This window comes from Anolis sagrei, chromosome 5 (assembly GCF_037176765.1).
Source record: "Anolis sagrei isolate rAnoSag1 chromosome 5, rAnoSag1.mat, whole genome shotgun sequence".
NCBI classification, from domain to species: Eukaryota; Metazoa; Chordata; class Lepidosauria; order Squamata; family Dactyloidae; genus Anolis; species Anolis sagrei.
Genome location: NC_090025.1, coordinates 163,798,648 through 163,826,155, shown reverse-complemented (window position 1 = coordinate 163,826,155; position 27,508 = coordinate 163,798,648). Strand labels below are relative to the sequence as shown.

General features: G+C 40.8%; 1 protein-coding gene across 1 annotated transcript; it reads right to left on the bottom strand.

Moving 5' to 3' along the window:
• Positions 1-1,511: 1,511 nt before the first annotated feature.
• Positions 1,512-27,508, bottom strand: LOC132775948 (extracellular serine/threonine protein kinase FAM20C-like). The gene is made up of 10 exons (XM_060777060.2): positions 26,753-27,508; positions 24,716-24,879; positions 22,944-23,022; positions 20,160-20,252; positions 18,087-18,202; positions 17,437-17,617; positions 16,491-16,600; positions 7,591-7,672; positions 4,981-5,040; positions 1,512-2,844 (listed from the first exon to the last, which is right to left on the bottom strand). The coding sequence occupies exons 1-10, from the start codon at positions 27,250-27,252 to the stop codon at positions 2,592-2,594; spliced, it is 1,638 nt and encodes a 545-aa protein (XP_060633043.2). The 5' UTR covers positions 27,253-27,508; the 3' UTR covers positions 1,512-2,591.

Sequence of the window (27,508 nt, the reverse complement as noted above, 5' to 3'; positions counted from 1 at the left end):
AGGCGCACAGGAAGACCCATCAGTGCTAATTTCACAGACGACACGACAAAGAAACAGCAAAATATAAATGAAGTAAATTATTATTATTTAAAACACAACAAGATGAGTCCACAGCAGACACTCTGCTGGCTTTTGTATTGGATCACATGTCGGACACTTCCCAAGTGTCTAGGATTGTGTGATGTATCAGCGAATAATGCGTGCAGATCCCAGTAAGGTGGCCTTCTGCAGCTGGCAGATGGTAATTTTGTTAGTGCTGATTGTGTTTAAGTGCAGGCCAAGGTCTTTAAGCACTGCACCCAGTGTGCCAATCACCACTGGGACCACCTTGACTGGCTTGTGCCAAATTCTATTATTATTATTATTAGTAGTAGTGGTGGTGGTGGTGGTGGTCTTAATTCTCCTTCTTGATCTTTTACCAAGCAACAGGAACTTCTCTCTCATGCACACCAAATTCTCAAAGAGTTTGAAGGTTTTACCACATGAGCTGGCAAGTTGTTTCTGTATTGTACATGTGGCTTGCCTGGACTTGTTTTGAGAAATGAATATATCAGGTCTGACTGCAGCTTCCCCACTACTGGTTAGGGAAAGTGACGAGATAGTGACTAAAATGGTGTTACAGGCTACAGACAGATTTGATTTAAACAAACAGGCTTCTGGTGTTTATGTTATGTGTATTTAGGTACAAGGTAAAGAAACCTAGGGCACTGAACTATGTCTGCATCAGCTGCCCATGCTCAAGAGCTCATAGACTCGAAAGAGACCTCAAGGGTCATCCAGTCCAACCCACTGCCATGCAGAAACACACAACCAAAGCATTCTTGACCAATGGCCTTCCAGCCTCTGTTTAACTTGGCTTCTGAGCCTAGTCAGGTTCTGTATTTCAGACTCAAGGCAGGCCTGGGCTAATGCTTAAGTTCTGGACCATATAATGTATAAACCTAGGAGCCGTGGTGGAACAGCGGGTTAAACTGCTAAGATGTAAACTTGCTGACCGGAAGGTTTGCAGTTTGAATCCACGGGACAGGAGAGCTCCTGTTGTTAGCCTCAGCTTCTGTCAATGTAGCAATTTCAAAACATGCAAATGTGAGTAGATCAATAGGTACCGCTTTGGTGGGAACGTAACGGCGCTCCATGCAGTCATGCTGGCCACATGACCTTGGAGGTGTCTACAGACAATGCCGGCTCTTCGGCTTAGAAATGGAGATGAGCAACACCCCTCAGAGTTGGACATGACTACACTTAATGTCAAGGGAAACCTCTACCTTAATATATAAACCAAGATATGCTTATATCTAATGCTGCTTATATTTTATATGTACGCAAAATCAGTCCCCTTTTACAGAATAGAGATAAAACATGCTGCTCTGTGAAATTGCTGAAATGGAAGGGCTGCATAAACGCTGAAGCATATTTAGTAAACACAATGCAATCTTTTGAGAAAAATTCAGATTACAGATTGAATATGCAACAGCAGACTGGTTCATTGTTTCCCATAATGTTGTCAAGGCTACTTTCACTCATTAGAGAGCTTCAGTCTTTATTTGGATGAAACATTGTGAGAAACAGCAGATAAATTGGCAGGGATCAGTATTCAAAATTGTAACACTAGCTCTCTGACATATGTACTAAACAATACACTCTTGGTTACTTACTCCACTAGTCCAGACTTTATCAAAATCTTTGGAACTACTGGTGGCACAATGGGTGCCAGCAGGACTGCTGATCAAAAGGTCGGCAGTTCGAATCCGGGAAACAGGGTGAGCTCCTGTCTGTCAGCTCCAGCTTTTCATGTGGGGACATGAGAGAAGCCCCCCTACAGAATAGTAAAACATCTGGGTGTTCCCCGGGCAATGCCCTTGCAGACAGCCAATTCTCTCACACCAGAAGAGACTTGCAGTTTCGCAAGTCTCTCCTGACATAAAAAGAAAATCTAAATATTTCATAATTCACTCCTTTTAAAAAGTTATATTTTTCCTTTCTCCCATAAAAGTAAAAGTGTTGTCCATTAGGGTCCCCAGGTGGTTTCCTTTACTGGCAATGATGCAGTTATAATCCACATTAAGAACTATTTGTCTACACTCGAAGGCACATAGATTAATTGATGGGAAAATAACTCAGAAATCTGACTTTCATGGACTGTAACTAGTAGAATACCCTAGCTAACATGATTGATTGTCATGCTGGCTAATGCATTCCAATAGCCTAAAAAAGGAACTTTTCAATCTCTGTTAATGGGCAGTCACATGCAGGGCCATTTTAGTTGGTAACAGAATACACAGCTTAAGCGGCTGAGGGGGAAAAGGAAAGGGCCTGAGGCTGTCTGTGCAATCCAGGAGCTTAAATAATACATTCAGTTCAAGATTTGCTTCTGTATTTCCATAGGTTACTTTTATAATATTTCCATCATTGATTCTGCACACAAAGCAGAACCCTCCTACCCATCCCAAATTATTATAAGCTTGCTTAATATAGGGTGGCTCCTGAACCCCCTTTGGTTCACACAGCTCCAATCAGTATCTTAAGTCATAGAGGGGCTATTGAGGTTTGAGGCTTCAAAGGGATGTATGCCAAGGCATTTTCATTCTGCTTCAGCTCCCAATTTTTGGCACTTGGAGGTCTTTTAGATCATTGATCACTACTGTTTCTTCGTGTCTTCCTTTTTCCATACAGCCCCGCACCATGGCTAGTACTTTCTGGAGCCGCCGGTCCAGTGCCTCCAAGTGAGGTTCTGACAAAACTGGAGTCAAGCGATCCAGGGCTAACGATTCACGCATAACGTCGCTCAGTCGATACGGCTCCATAGCAAGCAGTTGCAGTCGCAGGAAAGTTGATTTTTTAATACTGAAAGAAGTCACAAAAACAAATCAAGAGGGGGAAAATTAATAGAAGCATCGCAGTATAGTTACTGGGGAGACCATAGACCTGAGAAGAATCTTGATAGTGATGAGGGTGGCAGAAAAAGAATTCTTACAAACAACAACAACAACAGCAATTTATATTCCGCCCATCTCTCCAAGGGGACTCAGAGTGGATTACAGCATACAAACAGAGACAGGAAAACATCCACTGTCTTCTTACAATGAAATATTTATTTATTTATTTACAGTATTTGCATACCACTTTTCTCACCCTGAGGGGACTCAAAGCGACACAATGCAATGCACAGACAAAGGCAAAGGCTTCCTCTTTCATTTCCGGCTCTGGAGGCAGTGCTCATCAAAGAAACAATACTTTCTTTATTGTTGTCAAAGGCTTTTGTGATCAGAATCACTGGGTTGCTGTGAGTTTTCTTTGGCTATATGGCCATAATGCAGAAGCATTAACACCTGACATTTCGCCCACATCTATGATAGGCATCTCAGAGGTTGAGGGGTCTGCTGGAAACTAGGCAAGTGGGCATCTGTGGAATGTCCAGGGTGGGAGAAAGGACTCTTGTCTGCTGGAGGCAAGTGTGAATGTTGCAATTGGCAACCTTGATTAGCATTGAATGGCCTTGCACTTCAAAGCCTGGCTGCTTCCTGAGTGGGGGAATCCATTGTTGGGAAGATTCTAAAATCTCTAAAAATGAATTCTAAAAACTCTAAAATCAGGACAGTAAATAAAGAAGAACACTTAAAAAAAATAGGAATTCCAGACAGGATACAATCAGGTCCAGCTAACACCTCCCAACAAAGGATTCCCCCAGGCAGGAAGCAGCCAGGCTTAGAAGCTGCAAGGCCATTCAATTATAATCAAGGTGGCCATTTGCAAGATTCAATTATCCCACCCTAGACATTCCACAGATATATAAACCCCACTTGTCTAATTTCCAACAGATGTCACAACCTCTGAGGATGCCTGCCATAGATGAGGGGAAAATATCAGGAGAAAATGCTTCTGGAACATGGCCATATAGCTTGGAAAACTCATAGCAACCTAGTACTTTCTTTCACCTTTACTACTAAACTTTGGGGAAATGCATAATCTATTGTTGTGACTGTTCTAGTCATATGATGCCCTGCATAGAAAGAATCCCTATTTTAACCACAATTCATACATTTCCCTAGAACTGTGGTTGGGAGGGTGCTGGTGGCAGAAGCTGGGCAGTTTTCCTCTATATCCAGAGCATGGGCATTTCAATTGGCTTCTGGTAGGAATGAGCCTGCATGCTCAATTGCACTTTATTTCAGAGTGTCAGCAAGAACACTGGGCTGCACGCTTCAGATAGTAGGAAGAAAGCCAGTTCGTGGCACTTTAGGGCTGGAAGGGAGCAAAGGGTCACTCAGTCTAGCAGTCTGCCGGATGTCTAATCCCACCTAATGGCTACAATAGAGCCATGTCAAGTGTCTTATTTAGACAATAGCTCCCAGAATCTTCCAGCAAACATGACCCTTGGCCATACTGATTAGGGGATTGTGAGATTTGTAGTCCCAAAAAGTAACTTTGCCAGATTCTATCATAATGTAGAAAAATCCCGCTTAAGAAGGCAAACAAAGGTGTACGAGGTGCAACATTTTCAGTCTGTATGATATTGGGTAAGATTTCCCCTGATATGGCCCCCTCCATATATGCTGGACTACAACACTCATCATCCCCACTTCACAACCTCTGAGGATGCCTGCCATAGATGTGGGTGAAACATCAGGAGAGAATGCTTCTGGAACATGGCCATACAGCCCGGAAAACTCACAGCAACCCAGTGATTCCAGCCATGAAAGCTTTTGACAACACAGAGTACAATTTGTTAGAAGTCACCCAGTGGGTTTTCCCAGCCTAATGGGGATTTCAACTCTGTTCTCCAGAGTCCTGGTCCAATGCTTGAACCAGTGCCCTCACATAATTATTGTGAGTGCAGTGGAGTTGTCATATGAGAAATCTGATCTTGAGCAGGTTTTCTGAGTCCAACACTGTTAAGCTTTTAAAATTGCATTCTGCTTGTTCTTCCTACTCGCACAGAAACCATGAGAGAGCAAGGATAAAGCTGGAAAAAGTCCTTACATGCAGCACTGCCGGAGAGGAGTCAGGATGGACATTTCATCATGAGAGTGTCTTCCAAACCTAAGGAAGGAAGGAAGTCAGACATGTCATTTAACTGGGGGTAGGTAAAGGTAAAGGTAAAAGTTTTCCCCTGACATTAAGTCCAGTTGTGCCTGACTCTGGGGGTTGGTGCTCATCTCCATTTCTAAGCTGAAGAGCCAGCGTTGTCTGTAGACGCCTCCAAAGTCATGTGGCCAGCATGATTTCATGGAGCACTATTACCTTCCCGCCATAGCAGTACCTATTGATCTACTCTCATTTGCATGTTTTTGAACTGCTAGGTTGGCAGAAGCTGGTGCTAACAGTGGGAGCTCACACCACTCCCCGCATTCGAACCTGCGACCTTTCAGTCAGCTAGTTCAGCAGCTCAGCGCTTTAACCCACTGAGTCACTGCTAACATATCACTAAGGCGAATGTCTCCTGGCCAGCTGCATCTTTGCTCCCACTTTCCTCCTGTGCTGCTCCCCTCCATAGTCATTTAGGCCCCTTCTACACAGCTAAATAAAATCCAGAACTGGATTATCTGGCAGTGTAGATTCACGTATCTTATTTGTAGTGCAAAAAAACACTTAAAACAATACAATAATTAAAATTAAGAATAATTTTAACAACTATAAACTTATTAGTATTTCAATGGGAAGTGTGGGCCTGGTTTAGCTGATGAGATAGGATTGTTGTTGTTGTGTGCTTTCAAGTAGTTTCAGACTTAGGTTGACCCTGAGCAAGGACCAGGTAAATTACCTTGGAGGGTCATATCCGGCCCTCGGGCCTTAGTTTGAGGATCCCTGACCTAGGGGAAAATATTGCCCTAAAATCTAACTTAATTGTTGAAAAATAATTAGGAGAGGAGGCTTCGGGGACTGGTGGGATGCTTCAGTAACCACAAAAGTGAGATTGAGGTCTGCATGTTGCCCACCGTCTGCTCTTTGCCTATCTTTGCCACTATCAGATGCACCAAGCCAGAGCATTCTTGGTGTCTCCAGAAGGCCCTTCCAAGATCCCAGAGGGTGCCTTTATTCTTCTGTGTTTAACTATCGAAATTGTTCCCAATCTTTTTATTTTACAAGGGACCACTTGACTAGGAGCCACTTTGACCAGGGACCACTCTCCAACATTAATACCAAAACGGTTACGAACCTGTTTTTGGGAAACATTAGATTTGATTTGGTTATTTGGGGTGCTAATTCAGAAAATTGCATTGGGTAGACCATATCAGCTCTAGTTTCTGATACATAACATATGCCATCCAGAAGTCACCATCTGCTCACCCACAGAAAACCATATTTAATAAGCAATTATGTAGTAAAGGTGCGGCCGCTGGCCATATTTTAGTTCTTGCAGACCACTGGTGTTCCACGGACCACATATTGGGAAGCACCGAACTATTGGGACAAGCAAGATGTCCCTCCATTCATTACTGGCCACTATTTAGCTGCCTTAGCTAGATCGACACTGCTATGTAAACTATTTTGAAACTGTTTTATATCATTAGTATAGACCTATATAATGCAGTCTAACTGCATTTTATGAATCTGCACTGACTATGTGGATTCAAACTTCATTATGTGGCAGTGTACATCCAGCCAAAGTTGGAGTCCCCACAGGAAGAAAGTGATTCTTGAGGGAGTGTGTCTATTGTGCAAAGGAAATGACAAATTGCTCTCACTCAGCATTGTCCATGAAAATACATATCCAGGCATAAATTAGACTCACACCTGTATATGTAATTAACATATGCATCCAGAATTATATATAGTCCAGGATCTGTTTTGGAAATTTAAAAGTCTGAATATTGTGACTGGAATAATTATGTGAGTTACGCATGTTTGCATATTTTCTCTCTATTTATCCTATTGCACAATAGGTTTTCCTAGCAGAAATTAAATCTTTTGACAGATATTAGTGTGGAGATAGAGAAAGGTATGAAACACAGTTGTGTATTCTCTAGTTCTCCTTCATTCCTGGGCAACATCCTTGCAGATGGCCAATTCTCTCACACCAGAAGCGACTTGCAGTTTCTCAAGCCACTCCTGACACAGAAAAAAATACATTATATTCTTCACCTTCCTTCCAAGATACTGATCAATATATAACAAATGCTTCCTATACAGACATTCCCCAAGCTACAAACAAGATAGGCTCTGTAAACTTGTCCTTAAGTTGAATAAGGACAAGTTGTAAGTCAGGACAGATAGATTTTTGAAGTGTCACTTCAGCCAAGAATATATAGATATTAGCTTTGAATAGCATAGGGAAGGGTTAATCCCTCGTGGTGTTTGTTTTGCTGTCGGTGCCTCTGTTCAGAAGATTTCACCGCACTTTCTATCCTTGTGATAATTGAATTTTGAAAAATTGGGTTTGTTGTGGAAACAAAGATTGGTGATCAAGCTTCAGTGGAGACACCCTTCCCCCATGAGGACTCTTTCGGGAATGGATTTCCCTTCCGAGGGGCAGATTACTCTCACTTCCTGTTGTCTCACCCCATTCTTAACTATGAGTCGCCTGTAACTCAGGGACTGCCTGTATATAGTCTCTTTCATGCCCATCAACATCCAAGTTGGCTCTCTCACCCTCGACCGTTGTCCAGATGAAGAAAAAACGTATTGTTACCAAACTTTTGAAAGGTCTCGTAATGGTGGCGATCCATGTTTCCTGTAGATGGAGAGAGGAATGACAGGAGAGGATGAAAATAGAAGATTTTGCAAGAGAATGTTTTAAACATTTATAGAATCACCTTCAGTACTCCTTTCAATGTTTATGCTGGTGTCTTTCCAACACCAAGGGGCTTCTCCATCATAAAAGGAACAGAAAGTAAAGAACAGTGCAATGAGCAATGGAACAGATTTCCAAAATTGTTCTAAGAGTAGTAAATAATCATTCTTAGCAAAGAGCAGTGGTTCTCAGCCTTCCTAATGCCGCAACCCCTTAATACAGTTCCTCATGTTGTGGTGACCCCCAATCATAAAATTATTTTTGTTGCTACTTCATAATTGTAATTTTGCTACTGTTATGAATCATAATGTAAATATCTGATATGCAGGATGCATTTTCATTCACTGGACCAAATTTGGCACAAATACCCGATATGCCCAAATGTGAACACTGGTGGAGTTTGGGGGGAAACAGACCTTCCCATTTGGGGGTTGTAGTTGCTGGGATTTATAGTTCACCTACAAACAATTCTGAACTCCACCAATGATAGAATTGGCACACAGAACTCCTATGATCAACAGAAAAAACTGGAAGGGATTGGTGGGCACTGACCTTGAGTTTTAGAGTTGTAGTTCACCTACATACAGAGAGAGCACTGTGGGCTCAAACAATGATAGATCTGGACCAAACTTGGCACAAATGCTCAATATGCCCAAATGTGAACACTGGTGGAGTTTGGGAAAATAGACCTTGACATTTGGGAGTTGTCATTGCTGGGATTTATCATTGAACTATAATCAAAGTGCATTCTGAACCCCACCAATGAGAGAATTGGGCCAAACTTCCCACACAGAACCGCCATGACCAATAGGAAACACTGTGTTTTCTAATGGTCTTTGGTGACCCCTCTGACACCCCTCTCACGACCCCCAGGTTGAGAAACTCTGGCATAGAGGGAGTTGTAAGAACTCAGTTCTAAAGTAGCTATTTTCCATCTGCAATGCTAACATTGTTATTGTGATGCTTTTATCTTCTCTCTTCCTTCACCTTTAAAAACATCCCTGTGCCAGCCAGCCAGCCATTTATTGTAAACCTGGGCTGTTCACAATATTCTCTTCTATTTGGAATCTAAAAAGAGCAATTTGCTTTTTGGCCACAGCTTAACAAATTGCACAAACTGCACAGATTTTTCCTTCCCTGCCTCCATTTGTGATCAGTGCCAGTTATTTACACCCTTTCTCCCATTGCAATTACTTACGCTCAGTTTAATATTTCATAATTACTTTGGGTTCATCTATTAGCTTTCAAGTTGCTCCCACTGACTGAGGAATCGCCAGACATTTTGTTTCATTTCTGTGCTGATGATGGATGGAAGTGTTAATGAAGCAGATATTAGACTTATTCTCAGATCTTTAAACCATGTCTCAGCATATCTGCTCGTAGGATCCTTACACGGATCTGCTTAGAGGAATCCTTTAAGGCCAGAGTTGTATTAAATCTCTGAGGCTCCTTCTACATTGCCATATAAAATCCAGATTATCTACTTTGAACCCATGGCAGTATAGACTCAGATAATCCAGTTCAAAGCAGATAATGTTGAAATTTGGACTGATAATTTATCTGAAATTTGGACTGATAAACATATTAATAAATCTACTTCTTGCAATGTGGGAATTTTCTTTGTCAACCAGCACAGCAAAGCCCGTGTGTGTTTGTGTGTGTGTGTGTGTGTGTGTATGTATGTATGTGTGTGTGTGTGTGTGTATGTATGTGTGTGTGTGTGTATATATATATATATATATATATATATATATGTTGTTGTTGAAGGCTTTCATGGCCAGAATCACTGGGTTGTTGTAGGTTTTTTGAGCTGTATGGCCATATTTTAGAAGCATTCTCTCCTGACATTTCACCAACCCTGACATTTCACCAAACCAACCCTGTCCATCTGACATTTCACCTGCATCTATAGCAGGGGAAACATCACAACCTCTGAGGATGCCTGCCATAGATGCAGGTGAAACGTCAGGAGAGAATGCTTCTAGAGAGAATGCATGGCCATATAGCCTGAAAAACCTAAACAACCCCCCAAAAATTAGTTACAATGCCATGTGTCCACTAGAGTGCACTGTAAGATGTCCTTATACATCACAATTCAGGGAATGCTGTGTGTGCGTGTGTGGAGTTGACTCTTTTAATAAGAGTCAGTGTAAGTCTCTCCATTTAATTATTCTCAAACTTTCTACTGAGAAGCAACTTTAAAAACAAAGTCAGGGAGGTATTATTTGTATTATGGGAAACGATGAAACCCAATCCATATATTTTATCCCGGAGCAGAGAAGGCAAGCAGGAGTGAGTCATACCTCCGTTATAACATGCAATATAGGGTTGCTGTGAGATCTTAGTGCATTATTAATACCTGTAATTAATGCGTTCGAGTTCTAACCCATATTTATCCAACAGTGACTTGGGTTAGTAATGAACCCCAAGGGGAAGAAAAGATTAAAGTAGCACATTTTAATGATTAAAGGAATTCAGCAAGAAACTAGAACAAAAACATTAGCGTGACGTAATATTACTTTTGCAATGCGACCCTATATATGTCTCCTTAGAAGTCCCACTGATTTCAACAGAATATAGGATTGCAGCCTTAGGCCCCTTCTACACTGCCATAAAATCCAGTTCAAAACAGATAATCTGGATTTTATATGGTAGTGTAGAAGGGGCCTTAGAGGCTTAACTACAGGTTGACATAAGACCTTGATTATTGGTTTAGGAAAAGCAGCTTGGGGAAGGAGATTTGAAATAGAGAAGCAGTTGTCTGTCTGTTTATATATGTATGTGTGTTGCTGTGAATGCCATGTTCCAGAAGCATTCTCTCCTGACGTTTCGCCCACATGTATGGCAGGCGTCCTCAGAGGTTGTGAGGTCTGTTGGAAACTAGGGAAATTGGATTTATATATCTGTGGAATGTCCAGGGTGGGAGAAAGAACTCTTGTCTGCCACCTTGAATAGCATTTATTGGCCTTGTAGCTTCAAAGCCTAGCTGGTTGCTGCCCGAAGGAAGGCCATTAAATGCTATCAAAGTGGTCATTTGCAACATTCACAATTGGCCACCTTGATTAGCACTGAATACATTCACACTTGCCTCCAACAGACAAGAGTTCTTTCTCCCACTCTGGATTTGTGGGTTTTAATGTTAAGAAAATATAATTCACAGATGGATTCATCCAATTCTCTGGAGAGATTTTTTTTTCTGAGAAAGAGATATGCTGCTACACAAACTGGGGATTTTTTTTTAAGACTAAGAACTTTTTGAAAAATTGAAATCTCCATAACCTTTTGGAAAATGGCTATTCATAGCCATTTGGGAAAACCAGGAATCTCCATGAGAAGAGTTAAAAAACTCACTTGAGTCAACCTTCTCCTTAGTAGTAAATATCCACCAGCAATCATGCAAGGCAAGTAGGTTTCTCAGCTGTTAGACCGATATACCTAGACATCTCTCTGAACTGTTAGGGACCAAGATGTGCCAATGCACACAAATAAATAAATAAATATAGCAAAGTTTTGGAAGTGTGTTTTCAGTTGCCCACAAACATCTTCTCTCCCTTAAAATATATTGCTTTTAAATCATGCTCTCAAGAGACCAAAAACAAAGTTTTTGTTAAAATAACATAGTTGGTTTACTCACAGACTTCATGAATTCAGAATACTGGTATATGGCATATCAATTCAGTTACAGATAGGATTTGAAGTAGTTTCTCTGTGCAGATAACACAGGGCATCTTTCTTATAATCAACAAACCAAAGTCTAAAGCATCTCTCTGGTCTGAGAGTCTAATAGAGTCTCTAAAGCATTCTATTTCAACTGACTTCTGTAGAGCATACTGTTTCTAAATGGAGTCTGAGTCCTGAACAGTCTCAGATCTGATCATATGGTCTGCAGCTCCTCTCACAACAGAAGAGTTAAGGGAAACTATCAACACACACATATACAATAAAGTAAGCAATCTGAATTATACACCATCAAATTACTAGTGGAGACTTGAAGAAGGCTGCTATTTCCAACAGAAATGAACATTTGCTGGCATTCTATATTGCTATCACAGATTTGTAACCTAATGTTAAATAGTTATTTATAATTGTGACATTATTTCCATGATCATAAATGTGCCCTCTAATGCACTCTAGTAGTTAATGTTAATAGAGAGGTTGCTTTCACGGGTGTAAACATATGGTGCATGAATTGCGTTTGACCTCTCTGCCTCTATTTATTGTAAACAGGCAGAATGGTCAAATACATTTCATGGATCACTTCTTAACATCTGTGAAAATAACTTTTCTGTTAACATCTAGGGAAATAAATCACTAGGAACATATGGCATTTCCAATAGAGTCGCTAGCTAAAATCTGTCAACAAATATAGAAATGAAAACAGTGGCCTACAGATTGGAAACAATGTACATGCCAATCCCCAAGAAACAGGACACCTAGCTTTGGAGTCACCACAGGGCCAGAGCATTAATCTCCCATGCAAGCAAAGTGGTGCTCAAAACTGTGCAACAAAGAGTTTTATCTTATACTGAATGAGAAATACCAGATGTCCAAATTGGGTTTAGGATAGGAAGAGGCACAAGGGATCATATTGCAAATATACATTGGATAATAGAGTGCACCATGAATAGTATACTGTCATGATGTGTAATCTGTACTCAGGACAAGAGACTACTGTTGCAATCCAGAGCAGGGAACGAGGCCCTAAGATAACTATCCACCACACTTGACTGTGAAAAACAATCCTTTTTATTGAAGAAAAATGGTTACAAAATAAAGGAAAAATGCAAGTCAAAAGCCACAGCAAAATCAGCAAACCAATTTAAATGCACAAGAACAAAACCCAAAGCCACACTGTAAAATACTGGAACCTGTTTAGTAATTCACTAACCGTACTTGATATCCTAGAAATCTTTCAAAACTATGCCAGGGAACCGGGAGAACTGCCAAGGTCTTCATCAATTCTGAACCGATGCCTGAACTGAGAAAGTCAGCCCGGCGGAAGGCAATTAAAGCCAAAGAATTGGTTCCGTGAACCGCCCCTCTTCTTTGAAGCCAATGTTTGTAATTCTTTAATTCGGGAAGATCTTCGCAAGCTGAGTGATTTACTTCTATCTTGCCAAATTTGGCCCCTTCTGTTGTCATTACAGTTAACAGGTGCAGAAGGGAGGGAAAGGTCAAGGCTTCCCTCTGAAACATTCTCATGAACACTGGTACTTTCATTTTCCAAATCTACAGAAGTTCCTTCCTCACTAATTTCAGGAACATTGGCATTTTCCAAACCTACAGCAGTTTCTTCCTCACTAATTTCAGGAGCATTAGCATCAAAAGGTACATTTCCATTAGCATCAGTAAATATATTTTCATTAGCATCAGGAGGATCAAACAGAGAATCAGGTTCAAGTTCAAACTCAGGCTGAACCCCAACAACTACTACCCTGTTTCCCCGAAAATAAGACAGTCTTATATTAGTTTTTTGCTCCCAAAGATGTGCTAGGTCTTATTTTCAAGGGATGTCTTATTTTTCCATGAAGAAGAATTCACATTTATTGTTGAACAAAAAAAAAAAAAAAGAAAGAAAGAAAGAAAGAAAGAAAAAAGAAAAGAAAAGAACATTTATCATATACAGTACAGTAGTTTTCTGGTCACACTGGTTGCCTGATTCACACACAAGGCCACAAAAAATAAGGGCTGTAAAATACCTGGCTCCCACACACCGTCTGGAGACTGTAAGGATCTCCTGGACCACTTGCACTGCAGGGATGGAATTGCAGCTTCTGGCCACCAGGGGGAGCAAACAAAAACTTTGCTAGGTCTTACTTTCAGCGGAGGCCTTATATTTAGCAATTCAGCAAAACCTTTTCTAGATCTTATTTTCAGGGGATGTCTTATTTTCAGGAAGACAGTGTATCGGGACATTTTAGAAAAGCATGACCTTTTAGAGATCATAACCTTTTACAGAAGAGCCAAAAACCTGTTTGAGTTAAATCTTTTCAAATGGCATACAACCAAATGTAATGATTCAAGGCAATTGGCTTCAGTTGTTAGACTGAATGAACTGTTGTTTCTGATCTGTTAAGAAACAAGAGAATATGCCAATGGATAAAAATAGCAGTTCTTCAGAAGTGTTTTTCATTGCCCAAAATATATACTTACTCTTCCATAAAACAACTTGTTTTATATTATGCACTTAAAAGACAAAATAAACTTGACTTTGGAAAAAATGACATATTTGGTTTACTCATGACCTTCATGAGTTCAGCATACACAGGTGCACAACTTATTAGTCAGTTGCAGATATGTTTGAGGTAGTTTCTGTGCCATCCGGTCAGAACATCTCTCTTACAATACACAGCAGCAAGTCTTTGCAAGTCTGCGATTTGAGCAGTCCCAGAGCCTAAAGAAGTCTGTGCTCTATGCTCATCTCAGAGCGGATCACATGATCTGCAGCCCCTCCCACAAGTTCTCAGGAAAAACATAGAGCAAGGAAAGAAAGCTGCATATCAGAACATATATACAATAAGTAAGCAACAGGATAATAGATAAATAAATTACTAGTGGAGGTTTTAAGAAGATTGTAATTTCCAGCAGGACAAAATATGGAGAAATGAGATGGTTTCCAATTGGTAAAGTGTTCTGGCAAGTCTGCATTTTATCACCCTGTTACTTTAATTTGTATATTTAACACATCATATATAAAGGAATAGACTTGGAGGAAGGAGGTATTAAAACTGGAGGCAGAAACACCAGCAATGTAAGATATGCAGATGGCACTATACTACTAGCAAAAAATAACAAAGACTTGGAATAATTACTGAAGAAATATACTCGCAAAAGCAGTTTTACAAATGCACATTTAGAAAAAGATAATGTTCACAGATTACCATATTTACTTAATTTAAAAACAGAACATTGATATACTTCATAATTTTGTATTAAATAGGAAAGTTTGGCCAAAAAAAAATATCTACTTCCCATCAAGGCCTCTTTTGTGCACTTGCTTCAGCTGTTTAGGAGGTGCCCTTGACCCTACGAAAGCCCTTTTTAGTTGGCAGAGGGAAGATCAAGAAATTTTCTTTCTGCTTACTCCCCAAAGTTTACTTATGATTCATGCCTGTAAGTGGTTTATTGTGACATATTTTCACAGGAAATGATATGTTTCACTGGAGGCGTGAAAAAAATGGACTGAGGAAAGTGCAGAAATAGAGTCCCTTGGGCTGAGAGACACTAGAAAGTAAGGACATACTGACAGGAAAGTGAGAACAAAAGAAAATGGGAAATAAAACACCATTTGCCTAGCTGTGATGTGTCTTAATCAGTGATATTAACACACTACTCAGCTAGAAAGGGCCCACTGGGGAAATGATTTGCTTCTCAGGAACCTTTTGTTATAATGTAAGAACAACAAAGAACAAAAAGTACTCAGCAAGTATTTTTTGCGGTGGGATAAGCTTAGGTACATGGATCGGCAAAGGATAGGGTAATAGCAGTCAGAAACTTAAGTAACTACCAAACATTTGAATTATAAGAAAGGATTAGATAAGTTCCTACGGAATAGAGCCAAAATGGCTATGGCTAATATCACCTCTAGTGCCATAGGAAGATGTTGGGGAATGAAAGGATATCATAGTGGTCTAAGTGTTGGAGACCAGGAGTCAAATCCACATTCAGACATGGAAACCCACTGGGAAGGCAATGGCAACCCCCTTCTGAATATTTTTTTTGCCAAGAAAGCCTCTTGATAGCTTTGCCTTAGTTTCACCTTGAGTCAAAAGCAACTTGAAGGATCAGAACAACAATAATAATGTTGAGAAACATGGTGGGGTGGCTCATGTTCTGCTGGCAAGCTTCCCATAGACCAGTATGAACAAAAGACTGGAGGAGATAGACCTTTTGTCTGGCCTAGCACTGCATGTGTTCCCACATATCTGTCTGGCCCAAAGTATTCTGGTCTGAATGATGGTGGTTCAGTAGTGTTTCAAGTGGAGGCCTTCTCCACTGACTTTTCACTTATTCTTTTAATTGGAGATTTGCAGAATTCAGTCTGTTGGAAATAGTAACCTTCTCAAGCCTCCATTAGTTATTTGTTATGTATAGATTTCAGATCGCTTACTGCATTGTATAGATGTGTTTTTTACTCTTTGTTGTGGGAGGGGCTGCAGACCATGTGATCAGGTCTGGGCTTGTTCAGGACTCAGACTCCATTTTAGAATCAGAGTTGGGCAGTCTTATCTCAAATTACAGTTTTATGTAAATATTCAAAAACATTTTACCTCCTGATGCCTCAATTAATGTAATTTTATTGGTATCCATTTTATTTTGAAATTTACCAGTAGCAGTTGCATTTCCCACCCTCGGCTTATACTCGAGTCAATATGCTTTCTCAGGTTTTTGTGGTAAAATTAGGTGCTTCGGCTTATATTCAGGTCGCCTTATACTCGAATATATACGGTATATATGGGCATTGGCATACCTTTGTCCCTAACAGTTCAAAGACATACCTAGGTACATCGGTTTAAGAGCTGAGAAACCTAATTGGCTTGCATGAATGCCATTTTCCCAAAAGGTTATGGTATAATTTTTCAAAAAAGTTATGACTTCTAACAAGATCATGCCTGTCCAAACATCATAAAATCGCCAAAAGGTTATGGAAATTTCCATTTTCCAAAACAATCTGCATGAAAAACATGTGTTCTGTCACACTGTTGTGCTCCCTTCTCCAAACACAGTGCATTTTGCAAGAAGGAATAGACATGCTCACCCATAAGGAAGTCAAGCACAGTCATGTCAATGAGGTCGAGAAGACGAGACGTTTTGTCGTAGGGTGGTGTCTCTCGTACTCCAGTGCAGTAATTTTCATCCAGCTCCCACCTTAGAAAAGTCAGTTAAATAAGTTGTCACATTTAAGGAAATACATGTCATTTTATGTAATTTTATTCCCTTATGTAGCTCTTCAAGGTCACCTCCTCCTTCCAACCTGATATATAGATATGCTATTAAGATGATGCTTACCAAACATACTTAAAAATAATAAAACAACAGCCTAAGCTCTACTTCTCTTGAGATTGTTTATATGCAGCTTCCCAAGGCTGAAAGGAGAGCTTTTAGAAATGGAGCAAGTAAAATCCTCAAGATTTTACTTAATTCATTCTAGTGGAATATCTTCCTGGCAGTATAATACAATTGTGTGCAAAAAGTTTTTCAGGTGGGCTGTGAGGCAACATGACTTAGTAGCATACATCAAAACCAGCTCTAAATTCTTGAGATGATGCCTGTCAGATAAGAGATCAACATATATCCATAACATTATCAATAGGACCATCTGTCAGACGAATCCCTCATAACACGGGAGGCTTCCTTCCCAGAAGGGTGATACTTTCCATGTGTGATGGGAGGAGCATCACCAAGAGAGAGCTGTGCCTGGGTGATGGATTTGCCCTTCTGGCCCCATCTTTCGTCCATGAAGTCAGGTGAAGAAGGATGCTTCATCTGGCCTTTGTGATAAGGATGTTAAACTAAAAAATACCATTCGTGGTCCATCCAAACTCCTTAATATCTATGGGTAGGCCCTAGCTTCATCACTCTCTGATAGCCCTGTCTTGCCAACCTTCTCACTTGATCCCTTCCATCTGGAATACTCTTTTGACCTCCTCTATCCAGAAGAAACTGCATTGACCACATTAATACAGAGAGAAAAGCATACTTACTCAGCTTTTTTGTTCTTGGAGTAAGACCTCCTCCAGGGACTTCTCCATGAGCGTCGGTCAGCCACTTCTTTGTCAGGCAAAAGGGCTGCCATAGAGCCCTCCAGCTGGTCAGGCTTCCCACACAAAGCATGCTCCGTGGAACAATAATAGGAACATTCACCAAAGAAGCAGACATTGCCAGCTTGAGTTGACCCAGACCAAAAAGAGTGGGGAAAAAAATCAGAGAAGCATAATACCAATCAACCAATATGAGAGCACTACCATCTTTCTTGTGGAAGCAGATGAATGATTTAGTGCTGCCATGGCTTAAAGGACTGAAGTGCCATAGTGCCATAATCAGCAGGTGGACAATGTTATCTGCCAGCCCAGTCCTTCAAGCTTCTGTGTTCCCTCCAAGAAAAGCTATGTATTGTGGGTAGAGGAAGGAACTGGCAAACCACCTCTGATTACTCCTTGCCTATAAGAAAAGCCCGATGAAATCCATGGGGTCCCCAGAAGTCGACAGGCAACTTGAAGACACATTTTTGGGGGCCAAACAAGTCCATGGGACCATATTTTTCAGTTATTGAAATACATAAAACTAAGGAAAGAAAGAAAGAAAGAAAGAAAGAAAGAAAGAAAGAAAGAAAGAAAGAAAGACAAAGCCTCACCTGGAGAGATGTAAAAAGTTTTAAATAGTTTCTTGTCAGTTGTGATGTCACGAATTTCCTTGGTTATATTCACCAAACGGCCAGAAACTGGGGGAATTCTTCGGAAATCTAGGATCCTCCACAAGGATAAAAAAGCAGGCAGGAAACTAAAACAAATTCTGTTTGTCGTTCCTGAACAGACAATAATCTCAGACACAGAAAAAGAAATCCCATATAAACACTCATTTTTAAAGAAAACATCAGAGCACACAGCTGGATGGAAATAATGGCATTTTAAACTTTTGATTAATACTTGCATCACAACTTCATTACCAAAAAGAATAACTTATTATGGATAATTATGGTGTTTCTAACTCATTATTTCAAAGTTCTAATTTGTTAAAACCAAGAATGGGCAGCAAATGGCACTTGCTAGCTACTTAAATGATGGCACATCGTCTAAAGACAAAATAACCATGAGGATATACGCTGCAGAAAATTTCACAAAATTCCTCTTCCGCAATATTGTTAAAAATTACTACAACAACATTGCCACATCGCATTTCACATTACATTATAACATTATTACAATAGCTTACATAATAACAATTTGCTATTTGTTTATGACTGCAGATTTGCTCCTTGAGGCAGCTGTCTCATCCTGCCAAATAACAGGGCCAGCTGTGAGCCTCTTTGACGAAACAGTGTCTTCTACATGCTTCAGCTTCCAGATGCAGAAGAGAAACTTTGCAAAGGAGGACGGACTAGCCACTCCTAACTCCAACTTGGAATTGACAAACTAGAACAGAGGTGGGGACCGATGACCTGCCATTAGGCTCTAATTTCCACTAGCTCCATGTTCAAGGGTAATTGGAGTGTCTCTCATAAAATACCTGGAGAGTTGCAGGTTATGCACTTGAACCTCTGCTAATATTACTCAGACTGGCTCATTCCAGTGCTCTCCTCTGAGGCTACCTTGTTGAGAACCTGATCACTGGCATTTGCACCCTGATATTGCTTGCTCTTGGCTGGAGTCCATTTTTGAGGTCCTTCCCTACTTTGCTTTCTAGCAATCTTCTGTAAATTCAAACATGTTGTACTCCAAGGCTGGGAAGCACCTCTGCACTTAACACTCACACCAGTCCAAGATAAAATAGCAAGCAGTTTATTGAAGAATATATAAAAAGCAATTCAGCAAAATAGTATCAGAAACCAAAGTCTAAAACTCAGAGACAATCCACAAAAATCAAAGTACATGAGTAGCATCCAAAAACGACGAATACAAGAGCAAAATAAATCCAAAATATAAAATTCAGAACAATCCTCGACACTTGGAAACATGAAACAGGAACAAACAGGAAAACATGAACATGGCACCAGAAAATCCCTTGACTTGACAGAAGTTCTATCCTCAATCTCCAACGTTGCTTCCACTGACTAAAGATTCAGTTAGCCTAGCTAATACAGAGAGAAAAGCATGCCTTTTCCCTTGGGAAACTGATACAGACTTCCTTGCTAACAAGCGACCTGACCTTCAGACTTTTTAATGTGAAACTCTATGTCGACGAATCATAAATCTTCTATCTAATTGCTCATTAGTCTAACCATCTGGACTTTCACTACCATTCTCTTCTGTTGGAATGTAGCCTTCAGACAGAGACTGCTAATTTCCAGTCTCTAAAATCTCTAACTGCTCCTGCTGACTTTCCTGCAGACTTGCAGACCCAGAATTCCCTGTGTCCCTGTGTCAACAGGCTGACTAACAGGCCCAGAAACCCCAGAGAGATCAGGTGGAGGCACAATCAAAGGCTGAACTACAAGAAAACACCAGATACAGAACTGGACATCTTCTGAATGTAAAACATGCATCCAGAAGATGCCCATTTAGGGAGTAGTTAAGCTATGACTACTCTCTAAACAAGGCATGGGCAAACTTTGGCCGCCTAGGTGTTTTGGACTTCACCTCCCACAATTCCTAACAGCCGGTTGAAGTCCAAAACACCTGGAGGGCCAAAGTTTGCCCATGCCTGCTCTAAACTATGCTGTTAGTTTCTGAAAACCTTATTCTGACTTACGGGCCTGTACTGTACTCACCTGTCCAGGTGAAAGGCAGATATTTCTGCATTGTGTCGCTCAAAATCTGAGAAGTAAAAGAAGTCTGCTGGTGTCTCCTGATCTCGAGTCTGCCTGGAAATGGGTCAGAGAAATGTGGGGCATAGGAAGTTATTTATTTCTTCATTCATTCATATATCTGAAAGCATAGTTAGCCCACATTCTACTTTGAAGCAAGTGGGCATTTTTTTTAGTATTTTCTGTGGCAAGAATGTAAGATTTATATTGTGTTAGCTCATTGGTCCCATCTGCTTTTAGGGTTGCCATACTCCATTTCCTCAAGTCCAGACATCTAATTAACACATTATGTAAATTATTCTAAGGGTGCAATTTACTCCTAATTATTTTCATTGGAAGTTATGCAAATTCATGACATTAATCCTTTGCCTCACCCCGCTTCTTGTACTCTGGTACCCAAACTGTTCCTTTCCCTTAGAAGGCAAGGTTGGACTTGTTTCTTGCAGAAAGAACCACGTGACAGAGAAGTCTTAAAGAGCGGGGCATGTTTAGCCTGAAGAAGAGGAGGATGAGAGGAGACATGATGGCCATGTATAAATATATGAGGGGAAGTCATAGGGAGGAGGGAGCAAGCTTGCTTTCTGCTGCCCTGGAGATCAGGACACGGAACAATGGCTTCAAACAACAGGAATGGAGATTCAACCTGAACATAAGGAAGAACTTCCTGACTGTGAGAGCTGTTGAGCGGTGGAACTCTCTGCCCTAGAATGTGGTGGAGTCTCCTCCTTTGGAGGCTTTTAAGCAGAGGTTGGATGGCCATCTCTCGGGGGTGCTTTGAATGCAATTTTCCTGCTTCTTGGCAGGGGATTGGACTGGATGGCCCATGAGGTCTCTTCCAACTCTATGATTTTACGATTTTAAGTGTCACCACATTTTGCATCTATGTCATCTCCTACAAAGAGTAGATATAGATTAGTGTTTCTCAACCTTCCTAATGCCACGACCCCTTAATACAATTCCTCATGTTGACCCCCAACCATAAAATTATTTTCTTTGCTACTTCATAACTGTAGTTTTGCTATAGTTATGAATCTGAATGTTAATATCTGATATGCAGGATGTATTTTCATTCACTGAACCAAATTTGGTACAAATACCCCATACACCCAAATTTAAATTCTGGTGGGGTTGGAGGATTGATTTTGTCATTTGGGAGTTGTAGTTGCTGGGATTTATAGTTAATCTAAAATCAAAGAGCATTCTGAACTCCACCAATGATGGAATTAAACCAGACTTGGCACACAGAACTCCCATGACCAACAGAAAATCCTGGAAGGATTGGTGGGCCTTGACCTAGAGTTTGGGAGTTGTAGTTCACCTACATCCTGAGAGCTCTGTGGATTCAAACAATGATGTATCTGAACCAAATTTGCCAGGAATCCTCAATATGCCCAAATGTGAACACTGGTGGAGTTTGGGGAAAATAGACCTTGACATTTGGAAGTAGTAGTTCTACTTCAGAAACTTCATTTTTGTGGTTGCCACAAACTATGTTGAATTGGTTGAGACTCTATGAGATATTCATTAAAAAACTATAGCAAAATGTGCTGCAGGATGTCCTGCAAAATCAAAGTTTAACAAACTTTCGCCATGTGTTTATGATCAAACCAATTAAGAAATAACATTTATAACCCTGGAACAAAAATTGTGCTACATAGCGTAATTGCTCAGGGCAAGTTTTATTATTGCACCACCAGAGGTCGCCTTTTTCCAGTCATGGAAGGCTGTGATCACCATTTATTCCGGGATCTAAAACTGATCTACAGAACAATACTGCAGTAGTCCTTATTTTCCCCATCTATGTTAAATTATTGTTGAAAAAGTGTTGAAATCTTCAAAATGTGTCATCGAATTCCAGAGCAATTCTACAGAAATCCCAAATAAATGGCTAAGGCAACTTGTTTGCATAAACAGCTCTGGGAAGGGAATAAAGGAATCTTCTGACACTTTTGAGTCTAAGGGCACATCCACACAGTGCCCAAAATGTGCGAACTCGCACTCTTTTACCAAACAATGCCTCAGATAAAACCGAATCTTAAAACCTGTGGCATAGACACCGAGAACAGGGAAGCCCTGGTCCTTGAGTGCTCTAGCTGGAGGTCAGCTGTGACCAGCAGTGCTGTGGAATTTGAAAATACATGAATGGAGTGAGAAAGGGAGAAACATGCCAAGAGGAAGCCTTCCACTTGGACATCGATGTCCTCACTGCGGAAGAACATGTAGATCAAGAATAGGTCTCCACAGGCACCTATGGACCCACCACCAAGCCACTACATTTGGATGGCCATCATCCTCAGGCTACAAGGGATCCCCTAAGTAAGTAAAGTTCATGCAGAAAACTATAAAAATACTGTGTATAAAATCATCTTTGGATTATGTATATTAGGTGTATATTAAAAATGCAAAGAATAATTTCAAAAATGCAAAACACTGCACATTTTGGATAAGAGATACTCCACCTGTATGCTTAAAATTAAGGAGCTTTTCTTCCCATACCAAGTTCTGTGCAAACACAACCTGACACTTAAGCCTCACACCTTATCAGTGGTAGAAATGGTTCAGAATGACAGGCTCACTTAATCAGTTTGCTACATGGAGACAGGCTGGATATTACTTAAGCCCCAAATACTATGTTCCAAACATTATCTGTTCCCCAGATGGAATCCATCAAAGATCATTGCAAGGCATGAAAAGGCTCGAAGATCATCAAGGCGGCGGATGCAGGGTCATCAAAAGTGCAGTACTCACTTCATGGGTTTGAAGAGGGCTTGCCCGTGATTGGGGAAGGTCATGATGAGCTTTAACTGGGTCCCGCCAGGCTTCTGGACTAAAATGACATGGACAAGAATCAGGAAGGCACATAAGGAAGTCCAGGTTGGCATTTAGTAAAAGCAAGCAAGAAGACAGATAAAGCCCTCATTGCTTAGCTCTATAACATGTTTTTTCAGGAAATAGCCACTTCCACAATTCCCCTGTCAAGATGCCCAAGTGTTAAATCTTGAAAGAGAAGACTGGAGGGAGAGCAGAGACGTAAATGGAGAGAGGGAAAAGATGAGTCAATGCAAGAATCTATGGTATGTGTGTGCATGTGAAAACATACACACATATATATGCATGTGTGTGTGTGTGTGTGTGTGCATGGGTATATAAACGTGAATGGTTGCATGCATAATAATAATAATAATCATCATCATCATCATCATCATCATCATTTCCTTTCTTATCCACCTCCATCACAGACATCTCAGTGTTTCTGACTCTCTCCACTGGTGTGGAATTTGCATGACCCCACCCACTGCCTCTCCCTTAACCCCTTCTACTCTTTTGAACTCTGTCTGTACAACAAACAGAGCAGAACTGATCAGCAACTAAACATACTGGAGGAGTTTGGGGGATTGACTCCACATGTTGGAAGTTGGAGTTCACCCTGCAACTGTCTTGAGTCCCCCCAGAGGTGAGAAAGGCGGTATATAAATACTGTAAATAATAATAATAAGTCAGAGCACTGTGACCCCCACTGACAATGGACCTAGACAACATTTGGCACACAGAATCCCCATGACCAATATAAAATATTGAAGGGCTTTGCGGGGAATTCACCTTGATTTATAGCCATTGTAGCTACTGGAATTTATAGTTCACCTGTAATCAAAGAGCACTCTGGATCCTATGAAGAATGGCTCTGGGTGCAACTTAGCACACAGAACTCCATGACAAACAAAAAATGCCAGAAGGCTTTAGGGGAAATTCACCTTGATTTATAGGAAATATAGTTCACCTACACCCAGAGAGCACTGTCAACACAAACAACAATGGATCTGCACCAAATTTGGCACGCATATCCAATATGCCAAAATTTGGTTACTGGAGGATTTGTGGTGGAATTTGACCTTGACATTTGTTAGTTGTAGATACTGGGATTTATAGTTCACCTGCAATCAACGAGCACTCTGAACCCCACTGATGATGGACCTGGATCTAACTTGGCACACAGAGCCCCCATGACCAACTGAACATACTGGAGGGATTTGATAGGACTAACCCACCATGATGGGAACTGTAATTCATCCTGCAGCTGGAGAGCATAATGTACCCCATGGAGCAAACTTGCCCGACATGACAAACTTTTAAGTATTGATGGAGCTTCAGGGGGTTTATCTGGCATGATGCGAGTTACAGGACACCCACAACCTTATGCATTTTGCAAAATAAAAAAATTGACTTCTAATAACCCAGGCAACGCCGGGTCTCAAAGCTAGTCATTATATAAAATTCACACATTAAAACATATTTTTACAAAATGCATATATTAAAATACATCGAACAATGATTAAAATATAGTGGACACAAGATGCGAGTTTAAAATTCATGACTAAAACTAGCTGGATAGGCCTGCCGAAAAATAGGTTGTCACACGTGTTTTAAATTCTGACAGCACATTTATATGTTGGAGCTCTTCCAGCATGTCGTTCCACAATCCTGTATCAGGAGCCCTGTATTAATAGTGCGCAAAAGTATACCTGTGTGGATAATTTTTTGTGTGGCCAAATCCTCCATCAAGGCCTGACGAGTGGGGTCATGGCGGGCATATAGCTCATAGCGATTGATGCCAGCGTAAAACCGGAGCCACGGAGGGTTGGGATCGTGTTTTGGAAGACTTGCACCTGTCTTCCCACTGCTGATCCTGCAGTACACAGTACCCCCACAAAACACAAAAACAAAAGCATATGGTATGTTTATCATATATACCAACAATCAACTCAATTATGACAGCTCTATAGCCAGAATATGGCTACCACGAAACAGGAGGGAGTCAGCAGCTGTTACAAACTCAGCACCAGGAGTGCAGGAAGACTTTTTGGAAGTGCTGGTCTGACAGCATCAGCACTTTTCCTTCCACTCCTTGGGAAGAAGGGAGCCATCTTCTCCCCACCTGGAAATAAAAACACTTGAGCACAGCATGACAACAAAAGGCCTGAGGGCTGCAAGTTCCCAATTCCTCATTTAATTCAGTTTAATTCAATCAGCTCAAAAGAAGTTCACTGAAGGAAGAGTATTTGGAGATCACTGGGGACCAAACATGAGGCTACGTACAGGCTAGGTTTGCTTTTTTCGACTGAATATTTTTCCCCTCTAGAAAATATGTCCTTTCTTTCAAACCTCACGAGAGTTCCTGTTTTCATGAAATAATTTTCCTTTAGAAGTTATATCCTTAGAAGTATCAACATAGAAGGCATCTCCTTTGAAGTATCCATAGTTGTTTTCTCTGGCTTTACAGTTAGGCACATACTTCTGTCAGATTTTCTTCCTACAACATAGTGGTTCTCAACCTTCCTAATGCCACAACCTCTTAATACAGTTCCTCATGTTGCGGTGCCCCCCCCCCCCCAATCATAAAATTATTTTTGTTGCTACTTAATAACAGTAATTGTGCTACTGTTATGAATTGTAATGTAAATATCTGATATGCAGGATGTATTTTCATTAACTGGACCAAATTTGACACAAATACCCAATACGCCCAAATTTGAATACTGGTGGGGTTGGTAGGGATTGATTTTGTCATTTTGGAGTTGCAGTTGCTGGGATTTATAGTTCACTACAGTCAATGAGCATTCTGAACTCCACCAATGATGTAACTGAACACAGAACTCCCATGACTAACAGAAAATACTGGATAGGTTTAGTGGGCGTTGATTTTGAGTTTTGGTGCTGTAGTTCACCTACATCCAGAGAGGACTGTGGATTCAAACAATGATGGATCTGGACCAAACTTGGCTTGAATACTCAATATGCCCAAATGTGAACACTAATGGAGTTTGGGGAAAATAGACCTTGACATTTGGGAGTTGTAGTTGCTGAGATTTATAGTTCACCTACAATCAAAGAACATTCTAAACCATACCAACGATAGAATTGGGCCAAACTTCCCAGACAGAACCCCCATGACCAGAAAAGACTGTGTTTTCTGATGGTTTTTGGCCACCCCCTTGCAACTCCCCCCCCCCCAGGGATCCCGACCCCCAGGTTGAAAAACTGCAATAACAGGAGCCACACATTATTTGATGAATATCTTTCTCTAACCCTACAAAGATTACCTCATCTACCAATACAATACAGTGTCATTTCAATCAGATGCCATTCTCTTAAATCTAAAATAAAGACCTAGAATGACACTAGGAAGCACATGCAAGAAATAGAAAGCCCAATGTATCCAAGCCCTTAAGTCTAAAATTCATTTTTTGGAAGAACAGAACCTCAGCCTCTAATCTTTACAATCCCTTGAAGCTCCGGCACATTTAAAATCACATGAACGAACTATGCATAGAATGATACATGACCTGGGTATGATTGCAGAGCGAGCCATACCTGAAGAGCGTCTGTAACACCCTTCCCTAACCCATCATCTCCAGCCAGGCAGTGGCCATACTAGCTGAGGTGATGGAAGTTGTTGTGAAATATATCTGGAGTGTGCCACATTGCCTGAAACCAATGTGTGCTCATCCAATGAGCTATGCAGTGTGTCACGTTCCTGGAAGAAAGAGAAATGCTCTCACCGTTCATCACTTTCACTGCTTTTCATGAAGAACTTCATCTTGGGCTTGGTAGGAAACAGCTTGTCTTTCTTTGTGATCTTTCGGGTTGGGACATTATAGAGAGGATGCTTGAAAAGGGCAGCCAGTTTGGATTGGCCTGTCCATGTTGGTTTTTCATTAACTTCTTGCTCATGGTGGCTGTGAGTGTAGAGAGGGGTGGTATTCCTGCCACCTGTTTCTAGTAAACCTTGTTTCAAGCGATATTCTTTTTCCAAGGAGCTGTTACTTCCACTGAAGTCTTGGAGAATCCTCAGGTTCAGCTTATTTTGGACCGATAGTATGGAATTAAGTGCAGGAAGACCTGGGGAATCTGCTACTTTTGGCGTACATCCACAGGAATTATGATCGGTGGAGAGTGCTAAATCTATCACCATGTGAATCAGGACAACCAAAATGAGGCAAACACAAAGAGTGGCTTTATATTTCCTTTGGAATAGAGAAGGCATGTGGCGTAGCATCATCTTTGAATCCTAGAAGTCAGCAAGACAAAACCTGATGGCCAAATTCTATGAAAAATAAAGGGTCTGAAGTTTGAAGCAGGTGTTCGAGATTGTTTCAGGGGAAAAAATATCCTCAAATCCCAACAAATTTCCCAGTTATGTTCCAGTCATCTTTATCAATACAGGAGGGTGGAATAAGGTTGATTTGTGATCAAGGATTCCCTTCATGTAGATGTCCTCAGCAGAAAAGAGGCAGAAATAGAGGTTGCTGATGAAT